The sequence below is a fragment of the Pan troglodytes genome, chromosome 17 (genome assembly GCF_028858775.2).
Source record: "Pan troglodytes isolate AG18354 chromosome 17, NHGRI_mPanTro3-v2.0_pri, whole genome shotgun sequence".
NCBI classification, from domain to species: domain Eukaryota; kingdom Metazoa; phylum Chordata; class Mammalia; order Primates; family Hominidae; genus Pan; species Pan troglodytes.
The window spans coordinates 37,793,931-37,806,991 of record NC_072415.2 but is presented as its reverse complement, the minus strand read 5'-3'; the positions used below and the strand labels follow the sequence as shown (position 1 = coordinate 37,806,991).

The following is a 13,061-nucleotide window of genomic DNA, read 5'->3' as shown; positions in this document are numbered from 1 at the left end:
ACAGACTGTAGAAATGAAAAGCACAGAAGAAAGAGCTGTGTGAAAGAAATATTTAATCATAACATGAAAAACTCATAGTGGCAACTTTTCCATTATGTTAAATTTTCCTCATTTCTATGTGTTCTGAGTATGTGCTTAAAAAGCAAGGTTGTAATTTTCTATCTTTGTGCCCATCTCCCATCGGTTTTTGATTTTGTCTTTTTGCAGGACTATGACTTGAGCCAGCTGCAGCAGCCTGACACTGTGGAGCCTGATGCCATCAAGCCTGTGGGAATCCGACGAATGGATGAAAGACCCATCCACGCCGAGCCCCAGTATCCGGTCCGATCTGCAGCCCCACACCCTGGAGACATTGGGGACTTCATTAATGAGGTACAGAGAGACACTCGTTTTCTCTATAAGAGTTTTCATTTCATGCTAATGGTTAGATCTCTGTAGGCCACAAATTGGAATACATTATATAGCTTGGAATACAGCTATATAGTTCACTAAAACATACTTGTGTTTCTGAAGTTTATCTTTGTGTGAAAGCAAATGTGGCTTCATTAACAAAGAACAAATGTAATTGCTTTGATCAACCAAAAAGAGATCTATCAATTAAGATTCTGCATTTGTAAAATGACATACATCATATATTATCAGAATTAGTCACACTGTCTCTGAGGATTTTTTTTCCTAGATTACAAGTAATAAATAGACTAACAATATTATAGTGCATTCTAATTTCATTTATTAGCATTAATAAATGTAGCAGTAGTTCACTTTAATTTTCCTCACACTGTACCCTTTGAATCCCACAAATCGTGAGAATTCAGTGCCTGCCCAACGACTCCATCAAAAGAGATTAGTTGGAAGAGCTAAATTAAATATTATGTAAGTTATTTAAGTACTTGTCTAGTTGAGGAGTTTTAAGAGCTTCTGTAAAAGGAAGCTATTTCTCTGTTGCATATAACAGATATGATTTTCACTGTCAAAATTATTATGACATTCTTTATTACTGACCAAGAATTCTGTTACATTTAATATTTAAGTTTTGAAGTTCAATGATTTGTGCTGCTTCTTCTGATCATGTCTGTAGTCTTACTGTAATTCTTTTGAATTTGTATTGTGAATGTAAGAGAACACTACATATTGATGTTGACTGTGAATATATGGCAGAACTCCTGTTTTCTGGTCATATCATTGGTGTCTCCAAGATCAGAATAGGTCTCAGTGCATTACAAAGTGGAATGCATCTGTTGGATATGGCCTTCAGTCATAGGCTGATAAGACTCTTGTATCCTGGGCTTCCTCAAAATTCATATAATATTAAACATAATCTACATTAGGTTTTTAGATATACTTATTGCTTGTAGAAAAAGTTTTAAAACAAAATTGGAATAGTTGCCTGTCTCTATAACTATCCATTACTGTCTGTTCCTAAAATATATGCTGCCTTTCTGAACATATGTATTCATTTCTGCTAAATAGGTAATAAGGTTAATTTGTAGTTGACATGATTTAAAAACACATGGAAAGCAAAAACAACAGAATGCCAGTAACTCCCTTTATCCACAGAAATATGTCCTGACTTTGCCAGCTCTTAGTTATATATAGACCCAGTTAGGAGAATTTGCAGAAATTTATACATATATGCCTAGATCTTTTAGAAAAATGTAAGAGTGCCTAATGATTTTATTTCTAATTTCATGTTTGTCATAAGAAATTGTTGAGTTATTCTGATGGTTGTCAATTCAAGATATAGTGAATCTTTTGACTGTAGGTTTAGGAACTGGACTTTAAAATTTTTTTTTAATTTTTATTTTTGTAGAGACAGGGTCTCACCAGCCTGTTTCCCAGGCTGGTCTTGAATTCTTGGGCTCAAATGATCCTCCTGCCTCAGACTCCCAATGTGCTGGGATTACAGGCCTGAGCCACTGTGCCCAGCTGGAACCATACTTTTTTGAAGCCAGAATTCTAGCTTAAGTATAATTTAACAAATCCTTACTAAATATTTCTGCCTGTCCCTGAAGTACCAGTGTTCTGTGGATTTCATTCCATCCCTGATACTCTTCTTTTCTCAGTGCTAAAGATCAAACAAACAGTAAGGTTTATTTATAAGGCTATTCCTCATCTGATTCCTGCCTTCTTCTACCCCTCACGTCCCCACATTCCCTTTCTGTGCTGCAGCCCCACTGAACTATTTGCAGTTCCTCAAAAGCATCAACACTTTTGAATATACTGTAACTTCGGCAAAGCCCTTACCTAATTGTCCATCTGCAGGACTGCCACTTCGCCTTCAGGATTCAGCCAAAACATTTCTCTGTGAGGCCTTCCTTGATGCCTGTGGGAAGGGATAACAAGTTGCCCCTCGGGTCATAGCCCTCACCAGCTGGGGTGTAACTGTCAGTATTTCTTTCTCCCACTCAGTATGTGAGTTCTCTCCAGGACAAGCGCTATTTCTTGTTCATGTTTTTATAACTTAAACATCTAGTATGTTACCTAGCTCTTAGATTTTTGTCATTTTTCAGGCATTCGAGTATGCACCCTGGCAAATGTGTAGGGCATGATGCTGTGGGCACCACCCACTTTACATCTGATTGAGATTCAATGGATACTGAGTCTAGAGCCTTTCATCCTACTTGTCAGATTACATTCAAATTCTGAGTTTATGTTTGAGTGTGTGTTTGTTTGTGTGTGTGTGTCTATGTCTATGGTCATTGATTTTTTTTGTTGTTGTTCTTTTTTTAACAATGACTATCTCTTCTTCAGTAGACATCTAGTCAATAAGTTTCACTTACCCAACCCTTCTCGGCCACAGTAGGAGTTACAGTAGGAATTTCCATTTGGAATTTTCTTTCTCCTAAACAGTGCTCAGGTACACAGTTTATTATGGCTGGAGACCATTAACAAACAGGTGTGATTGCTTATATGAAAAACCGTCTTCCAAACAACTGACTGCAAATTGACTTCCAGAATACAATCTATTCCTAATTTGAAGATTATCTGCATATGTGAAAAATGTCTCATTGTGAAACCATCTTGAGCTCAATGTAAGATTATCCATTCAGCAAATCACTATTGAACATCCATATGTGTAACATAACTGTGCAAGTAATATATAGATAAAAGCATAAATTAGACATCGATTCTCTTTGTGTGTATACCCTACTTTGTTGCTAGCACGATATTTGTGCACTGCAAATGTGCCAGTATCTGAAGCCTTATTTGCCAGGCATAGGAGGCCATTTGTGTCTGGTTCTTATTTGGCTTTCCAACTTCATCTCAAGGCCCTCACCACCCAGCATCTTGCAGGCTATCTACAGAGAACTCTACTTGTCATTTACAATCTCAGCTTACAATTTCATGCTGGTGCCCATCTACAAGATGTTCTTCCTGTCTAGAATTCCTTCCCCATTTTTCTAGCGTTGGGTGAAATTCATTAAGTATTTACCAACCCAGGAAGGGTCAGGCATACAGAGTATGGGTTAGACACCATCCACTGGCATCCCATGGTACCCAGAACTCACCTCCCTCAGATCACAGATCCCATGGTTCCATCCTGCCTCCCCCTGATCCATGTTCCAGGGGAGGGGAGACAGGCTTCTCCCTGGAGGGGCCAGTATGGGGCACAGTGATTTGGTGAACAAGTGAATGGATGAAAGGATCCAATTTGGAAATTATTCCGAAAATGGCAACTAAATCCATGAGTGTGTGTGTGTGTGTGTTTTAAGAGACAGGGTCTCTTTCTGTTGCTCAGGCTGGAGTGCAGTGGCACAATCATAACAAACTGCAGCCTCAGCCTCCTGGGGTCAAGCTATCCTCCATCCTCAACCTTCCAAAGCTGGGATTACAGGTGTGAGCCACCACACCTGGCCTAAATCCATGAATTCGAATATAATTACAAGATAGAGAAATGTGAAGGAGAGGAGCAATCAAATATCTTCAGCTAGAAATGCCCCTAGAGTTGGAGACAGAAAATCTAAGGAGGTAGGTATAATAGAAAACAATCAAAACGATAGTTTTAAGGAGATGATGGTCAGTTCTGTGGGACTTTTAAGGGAGATGAAAGTCTAATGTAAGTCAGAAGGCCTAAGCCAGTAATAACTCTCCAAAATACCATCTAGACTCTTTCATCCAAGATAACTGTTAAGACTTGTTCAGTGTCTTCATTTACTGGACAGACAAAAATGAATACTTACTTGTAGAGTTTTAAAACAGTTGAAAACACCTAGAAAGAAAGAAAAGCACATTTTATAAAAATATTTAAAAGGCACACAAATTTATTTATCTGCAGGTCTTATTTGATTTAGCAGAGCACCAAATGTTCCAAAGGAAGAATAATATAGTGGTGATTATAATTGGAGTGCTTTTATAGATGTAAGGAATAAGAAAGCTCATGAGAACATTTTCTAGTTTGTTTATTTAAATAAGGAATGAATGTTGCCTTGAATCTCAAAAATGATAACTTATTTCCAGTCTGGTAGGCAGAGTAAAATAAGTCACATGTTTTTGAATTTCAACTGCAGAGTTTCATTCTGTTTTGAATTTTTAAACATGACCTTCAGAGAGTGAAAAGTTCAAACAAATTCATTTAATCTCAGCCCAACAGTTAGATATTAATATACCTCCAATAATTTTACTAATACTAATCCTGTATATTTCTTTGTAAAAAGAAATAAACTTCTTTATATATATACGTGTATTTTTCTGTTTTCACGCTGCTATGAAAAACTGCCAAGCCTGAGTAATTTACAAAGGAAAGAGGTTTAATCAACTCACATTTCCACAGGGCTGGGAAAGCCTCAGGAAACTTACAATCTTGCCAGAAGGGAAGGCAAACACATTCTTCTTCACATGGCAGCAGGAGAGAGAAGTACTGAACAAAGGGAGAAAAGCCCCTTACAAAACCATCAGATCTCAAGATCTCATGAGAACGCACTATCGTGAGAGCGGCAGCATGGGGGTAACCGCCCCCATGATTCAATTACCTCCCACCGGGTCCCTCTCACAACCTGTGGAGATTATGGGAAATATGGAACTACAATTCAAGATGAGATTTGGGTGGGGACAAAGTCAAACCGTATCATTGTGTGTGCACACACGCACATATACACATATACACATATATACATATATAAATATACACGTATTTATATATGTGTATATACAAATATAAATATACACGTATTTATATGTGTATATACAAATATACACATATATACATATATAAATATGTATATTTGTAGATACAAACATACATATACATATATAAACATATATAAAGAGATTTTTATTACGTGTGTATATATGTATTCATTAGTATATGAAGTATATTTCTCTACTCAAAAGTATAAAAACCAAGTGAATAATACTGTTAAAAGACCACCTTTTCATTAATATTGTTTAAAACTTATGGAAGCTTCTTACAACTTGCTTGAAACTACTAAAGTTTAAAATGCTTGTCTTTTTCTCCTATTAATTAAATTTAATTTCTGTTTTTTAAAATATCTCATTCTGATCTTATAGAAGTTGGGCATTTGTGTAAGTTCAAATCTAGCCATCCCACCTAACAGCTCTGTTACCTTGTTACAAGGTCAAGATCCTTGCCTTTAACCTTTTCAGTTTTCTTATTTGTAAAATGGGAATAGTAATAGAACCTCCTTTTAAGATTGCGTGAGAACTAAACGAGATTATCTTTGTAATGTGCTTCATATAGTGCTTGTCACATAGTAAAAATCTCTTAATTATTATTGGTGTCATATTAGTAACTATTACAGGTAAATTACCTTTTAGGAGTAAAAGATTTTCTGCTGTTCTCTAATTGTAAGAAAAGAATTAAAATCCACTCCTTCTGCATCAAAAATTGCTTGAAGTAAAATGAAATTCCCAGAAAGAGGGGTAGTAATGTTGGCCTTGATATGTTCAGTTCTACTGTAATGTAAGTATGGTGTACGTTTATATCCACATATGTCTTAAATCTAGATTCTAGCTGTTTCTGAAAGAAATGGATATAAATATGAAGAGGATGCTGAGCAGGAAAAACTACACCCAGGACAACAATGCATAGTTACCTTATAGAATACCTGTTGAATGTCAGGCAGTGTGTTGGACAGCGAGATGTGAATACAAAACAGCCTCTGTAGAAAGGGATGTCACAATCTAGTGTCATCCAAACAAGATGATAAAAGTAGATGAGGCCGGGCACAGTAGCTCACACCTGTAATCCCAGCACTTTGGGAGGCTCAGGCAGGCAGATCGCTTGAGCCTAGGAGTTTGAGACCCACTTCAGCAACCTGACAAAAAACCCTCTATACGAAAAAAAACAAAAATTAGCCGAGCATGGTGGCATGCATCTGTAGTCCTAGCTACTCAGGAGGCTGAGGTGGGAGGATCACCTGAGCCCGGGAAGGTCAAGGCTGCAGTGAGCCATGATTGTGCCACTGCACTACAGTCTGGAGTACAGAGTGAGACACTGTCTCTAAAAATAAAAAAGTAGAAGGGACCAGAGAGACCACAGGAATGACTCCTAGTCATGGTTGGGGAAAAAAGATCTGTGCAGTCGAAGTGATATTTTTAATGAGCTTTTGGATGGATGGATGGATGGATGGATGGATGGATGGATGGATGGATGGATGGATATTAATCAGATAAAAAATATAAGAAGTATAATTCTAAAAAAATGAATAAACAACATAGAAGTGCACAAGAACATGATGCTTTGGGGTTTGGGGGGATTCCCTTTGGGGGTGCATAATTCAGTCATGGTTGCTGGAGCTGAGAATAGCTGAAACAGAAAAGGTGGGTAAACAGTCTTGGTTCACTGAATGCTTTCTAAAGAGTTTTACTGTATGCTGTAGGTTACCCAACAGCAGGCATTTGAGTTAACACCTTCCAGTTTTTTCCCTCTCTGTGTACTTCTTGTTATTTTCTTAAACTGTTCATCAATTTTTAAGTTAATTTTCTTAAATAATTGTTTTAAAGTGTTCATGCACCAATTAAAAATCATTTTGCCCATTGTCGGGGGAACTCTTTCATTTGGAAGGAGTCATAGAGAGCATTCAGAGGTCTTACTTGCGGGAGTGATATCAAATAACGTTTAAGACAGAAACCAATAGTTTGTAGGAAAGAAGCTGGAATAGTGCTGGAGACAGGCGAAGACCAGTTAGGCAGGCTTTTTCTCTGGTCCAGGCAGGATATAATGATGACCTCCACTAAAGCAGTGGCACTAGGACTGTAGAAGACAGAATGTAAAGGAAACAGTAAGACCTCTTTTCTTTTACATCCCTCATGTGTTCCTCGCTGGATAATGTGGGTTTTTATCCTCATAAAAGCATGTCTCCGCCCATAAAGCCTGGGATCAGAAGTCTATAAATACAAGCTCAGCAAGAATTCAGCCGGAGCCAAGCTCTCTCACTCTGCAGAGAAGCGTCAGTCTTTAGAAGACAGTTCAGCTTTATCCAGAATTCAAGATCTACCTCTCCAGGAAAGGTGGAACAAGAGGATACTTTGCTAAATTTAGTCAAACCTAGAGAAACACAGGCGGTTAGTTTGTAAATTTGGTAACAGTACATCCTGTGAAATAATGTTCATATCCAAGAATAAAGGAATCCCATAAGGGAGAACCAGAAGGTTCTGTTGCCCACTGGATTTCTTCTGTACATTCACTCAGATTTCGTGCCTGTTACTGTCAGTTTCTTAGGACTTCAGTGCGATCTTTTTAGAATTACCAAAATATTACCAAGAGTTTATATAATACCTCGTTCAGAAGAGTCATATTTTATTCTCAGATAAAAATCAGTGCTATCCAAATGGAAGGGATTTAAAGTACTTAACCTGCATAGAAAGCTGGCTTGCCTAAGAACTCTTGAAAAGTTCAGTGATTTTGCCCTTTTGTAATTATTAAAACATAAGGCAATGTGCCGTGCTCTAGCATTAGCACAGTGGTCTCTCTCTAATGGATTTTATGGCCTTAACCGCTTTAAATAAAAAACAAAACAAAAACAGAAATAAAGAAAACAGAGATTTGTAAACTACCAGGATGATCAGAAAGCCAGTGCAGGAGCTAAAAAATAAAGAAAATAATATTTTTTAGACTCTCAATAAGGGATATGGGAGTGGATTATCACAAGCATTATATTTATTTTAAGGAATTGAATTAGGTGGCTTAGTCATTTGATGAAGAGTCCTGGGGTCCATGAACACACCAGGGAAGACCAGACCACTTCTTGTGTTTATTCCCTGGACATAGTAAACACAGGCCATCCCTTTTTTCTCCTCCAAATCCAGACACACTTGAGGCCTTGCCATTGACTCTTTCAGGCTAATTTGAGTCTTTTTTTTTTTTAACTTGTCATTCTTTTTTTTCTTCTTTTTTTTTTTTTAACTATTATAAGTTCTGAGATACATGTGCAGAATGTGCAGGTTTATTACATAGGTATACACATGCCATGGTGGTTTGCTGCATCCATCAACCCATCATCTACATTAGGTATTTCTCCTAATGCTATCCCTAATTTGAGTCTTGACCTCTCCATATTTCCAGTTTGGTGTTGACATCATAAGGATTGGGCCAGGGCCCTGTGTGTATTTTCACTTAATAATTAAATTGTGGTAAAGCAGATGACCTGAACAAAGTGATCTTAGCCATTGTCTCTGTTGTCTGTATTATAAAGGAATTGTCATAATGAAAATTTAATATTTGTTTTCAGGGACCCATTCTCCTTATCAGGAATTTCCCTGATTTTTCTTCAGATCCTTCTTGGGCCTACTTGTATGACCCCAAGTCAGACAATGCTGAACTAAGGGAATCCGCTGTTGGTTAAATTTGCAGTTGCTAGATCTTGTAGGGAAGAGGAGTGTAGGCTAATATGTGAATATTAACTCCACGAGGGCAGCCATTGGATCTGGCTCATTAGTAGCTGTGTCTCTACCAGTTAGCAGAATACATTGCAATAATATTAATAGATAATCAACAAATACATCTTGAATCTAATGAATAAACACAAACAAAATGAATGAAGGTGCATTCTTCAGCTTTTGTTAGCTAAGGTACCAATCACTGACCACTCCAAAATATTGCTGCTTATAATAATGAAGGTTTACTTCTTACTTAAGTTGTAAGTCAGCTGTAGTCTGTCAGTGACTCAGTTCCTGATCCATATGTCTTCTTCGTTTCAGGATCCAGGCAGATAAACTTCCCATCTGGAGCAGGCCATTCTCCTGGCAGAGGGGGAAAGGGGGATTAGTGGAAGGGTGGAAACACATTAGATAGAGTTCTTGAAGCGGCTACTTTTCACAGCTACTTACATTGCATTGGCCAAAGCCAGTCAGACAGCCAAGCCTTGCAGTGTGGTTGGGAAAGTAAACCCTGACCCCAGAGAGGCACTGTGGGAGTGTGGGTGTGTGTTCTGCCTTCAGAAAAAGAGCAGTGAATCACTGAGGGCAGTAACACAATCTACCACAGAAGGGAGTTACAAGTTTTGAGAAATTGTAGGTTGTGGTTCTCAGTCTTAGCAGAATTGCCTTGTAGCTTAGTCTAAAAATAAGATAAAATCCTATCTAAAGTTATTTATGTTGTATATATCAAAGTATTTTGCTGAAACCTGCTTTATTTTATTTTACACAGGCTTTTCTGGAGTATAAACAGTATAAAATGACATGACGAAAAGTAGTAAAGTACTGCTAAATTTCATGGATTGTTAGTAAAGAGGTACCTGGAGATGAGAAAACTGGTCATGTGTACTTTTTTCTCTGATTTTTGACGTGAGTCAAGCAGCTGCCATTTTGTTTCTTAAAATATATCTTCACTGTTTCTTATTTTTTCAAATCCCAAGGCAGGACATTTTTCTCAAAACTTAAATTTTTAAAAAATACTAACTAATATTCATTGAGCTCTGCATATGCCAGTCACTGTGGTGAGCCCTTGGGTCCCTTTATTGCATTTGGTCTTTATAATAGTCCTATTATTATGATTACAGTTGTAGATGAGGTTATGCGGAGGTCCCACAGCTAGTACTGGGGAGAGCTAAGGTGTCATCTCACAGTCTGATCTCTTAACCACTACACCATACTGATTCTGACCTTAATTTTTTTGCTCTTCTTCCCTGTTTCTCCTTTGTAACCTTGAAAGGATAGATGAACACATGCTCATAAAAACCCATGTATGCGCTCGTAAAATGCATGTGTATTGGCAGGCTTGATCTCTCAAAGGTAGGACTGTCTGTGACACGTCTTAGATAGGTGAGGCCATATAAGCCAACTAGCATTTGACAAGTAGAGTGTGGAAAAAGCAAACGATTGTTTGGAGACTAATGTTAGTAATGTTAGTATATCTAGGAGTACTAGAATGCAATTGGGAAAAAAATTAGAAAATATACCAGAGGACCTAATACTAAATCCTTAGAAGTTTTGCAGAGCATAGAGACTCTAATTGTATATTAAAAAGCATCTGCTTACAAAAGTTACAAATATAGATAGTAGTTATTTCCTTGTTTCTTTTTTCTTAAAATTCTTTATAAGAACCAGATAACGCATGTTATTTTAGATTGACAGGAGTCCTCCTCTTTTCAATATTTATACCGTGTACAGATATTGGATTATGACATTTCTAGGATTTTTTGGAAGTTAGAAGTTACCCTATTTTTAAAAATACCAGTTTACAATTAATCAATTAATTCCACATTTTATGCTATGTTAGTCACATAAATGATTTTCTGAGTACCTCCCTTTATGTAGTAATCACATCTGACCTGTCTTCAGTCTTCCTTTGATGTCCTTCCAAAATGAGGTCAAATACAATGCTACTTTCTCTTTGAACTCCTAGCTCTTAATGCTGATGTGAATTTTTTTCCCCCACAACCTGATGGCTTTTGCTTTGACTTCATAGTTTTGTCACTTGTCATTTGCTTCACACAGTAGTAATACCTGTTATGCTAGACTGTAAGCCTGTGGAGGGACATGGACCACATGGTACTCATTTGTATGTCTTGTATTTCAGTGAGGTGCTTTTTTTTTTTAATTTAATCTAGCAATGCTGCTCTATATATTATGTTATTTAAGATTCTTTCTTCTCTGCCTCAAGCAGGGCCATTCATTTCTGCCACCTGTCCAACTTATTACCCAGTTAACCCCCTCCCTTCATAAGTCTTGGCCTCCCTGAGCTTGACTGCTTAGGGTTGTTTCTTTGCACCGGAAAGATATAAGTTAATTTTTGTCCAACTTTCAAATGGTTATATCCCCCTTTTCCATGTGTTGAAAATATGGTATGTAAATGGAAATTTACAAACAAGTGTTTGTTTGATCCCGTGAATTCATTAGGATCTGCTTGTGGTTTTGTAAAGTGTAACCCTCTCTTAATTCTTTCATTCTTTGTGTTTCCAAATTGCAGGGCCTTAAAGCGGCTGACAATGACCCGACAGCTCCACCATATGACTCCCTGTTAGTGTTTGACTATGAAGGCAGTGGCTCCACTGCTGGGTCCTTGAGCTCCCTTAATTCCTCAAGTAGTGGTGGTGAGCAGGACTATGATTACCTGAACGACTGGGGGCCACGGTTCAAGAAACTTGCTGACATGTATGGTGGAGGTGATGACTGAACTTCAGGGTGAACTTGGTTTTTGGACAAGTACAAACAATTTCAACTGATATTCCCAAAAAGCATTCAGAAGCTAGGCTTTAACTTTGTAGTCTACTAGCACAGTGCTTGCTGGAGGCTTTGGCATAGGCTGCAAACCAATTTGGGCTCAGAGGGAATATCAGTGATCCATACTGTTTGGAAAAACACTGAGCTCAGTTACACTTGAATTTTACAGTACAGAAGCACTGGGATTTTATGTGCCTTTTTGTACCTTTTTCAGATTGGAATTAGTTTTCTGTTTAAGGCTTTAATGGTACTGATTTCTGAAACGATAAGTAAAAGACAAAATATTTTGCGGTGGGAGCAGTAAGTTAAACCATGATATGCTTCAACACGCTTTTGTTACATTGCATTTGCTTTTATTAAAATACAAAATTAAACAAACAAAAAAACTCATGGAGCGATTTTATTATCTTGGGGGATGAGACCATGAGATTGGAAAATGTACATTACTTCTAGTTTTAGACTTTAGTTTTTTTTTTTTTCACTAAAATCTTAAAACTTACTCAGCTGGTTGCAAATAAAGGGAGTTTTCATATCACCAATTTGTAGCAAAATTGAATTTTTTCATAAACTAGAATGTTAGACACATTTTGGTCTTAATCCATGTACACTTTTTTATTTCTGTATTTTTCCACTTCACTGTAAAAATAGTATGTGTACATAATGTTTTATTGGCATAGTCTATGGAGAAGTGCAGAAACTTCAGAACATGTGTATGTATTATTTGGACTATGGATTCAGGTTTTTTGCATGTTTATATCTTTCGTTATGGATAAAGTATTTACAAAACAGTGACATTTGATTCAATTGTTGAGCTGTAGTTAGAATACTCAATTTTTAATTTTTTTAATTTTTTTATTTTTTATTTTCTTTTTGGTTTGGGGAGGGAGAAAAGTTCTTAGCACAAATGTTTTACATAATTTGTACCAAAAAAAAAAAAAAAAGGAAAGAAAAGAAAGGGGTGGCCTGACATTGGTGGCACTACTAAGTGTGTGTTTTTTTTAAAAAAATGGAAAAAAAAAAAAAGCTTTTAAACTGGAGAGACTTCTGACAACAGCTTTGCCTCTGTATTGTGTACCAGAATATAAATGATACACCTCTGACCCCAGCGTTCTGAATAAAATGCTAATTTTGGATCTGGTGACTGGTTTGAACTTTTTCTTTTCTACTTGAGCTGCTTTGAATGTTGCAAAAATCCCAAGTACTGGAGAACAACAGTACAAAAAGTATGTATTTGTTCTTGCACTATTCACCATTGAAACGCGTAGCATGGCAACCATGTACGGTGTGCAGCAGAGAGAATCATTTTGGACCTTCCCATCATCATAGAAGAAAAACATCAAGTGATTCAGGAATAGACCCTACTGGTGGTGATAGAAAAATCACATCCTTTACCTTCAGTGAACTTCAGTGTTAATTCTTAATATAACTCATGTTTTAAT

The 13,061-nt window shown here is 37.1% G+C and overlaps 1 protein-coding gene across 2 annotated transcripts in view; it reads left to right on the top strand.

Annotated features, from left to right (window-relative positions):
• The window catches only part of CDH2 (cadherin 2), a 226,464-nt gene extending 213,704 nt beyond the window's left edge, over positions 1-12,760 (top strand). For both annotated transcript variants that reach the window (XM_523898.8, XM_016933484.4), the window contains 2 exons: positions 208-372; positions 11,369-12,760. In XM_523898.8, coding sequence (XP_523898.3) covers positions 208-372; positions 11,369-11,575 — 372 coding nt within the window. In that variant the 3' untranslated portion in view covers positions 11,576-12,760. The remainder of the gene's footprint in view (positions 1-207; positions 373-11,368) is intronic.
• Positions 12,761-13,061: the final 301 nt, after the last annotated feature.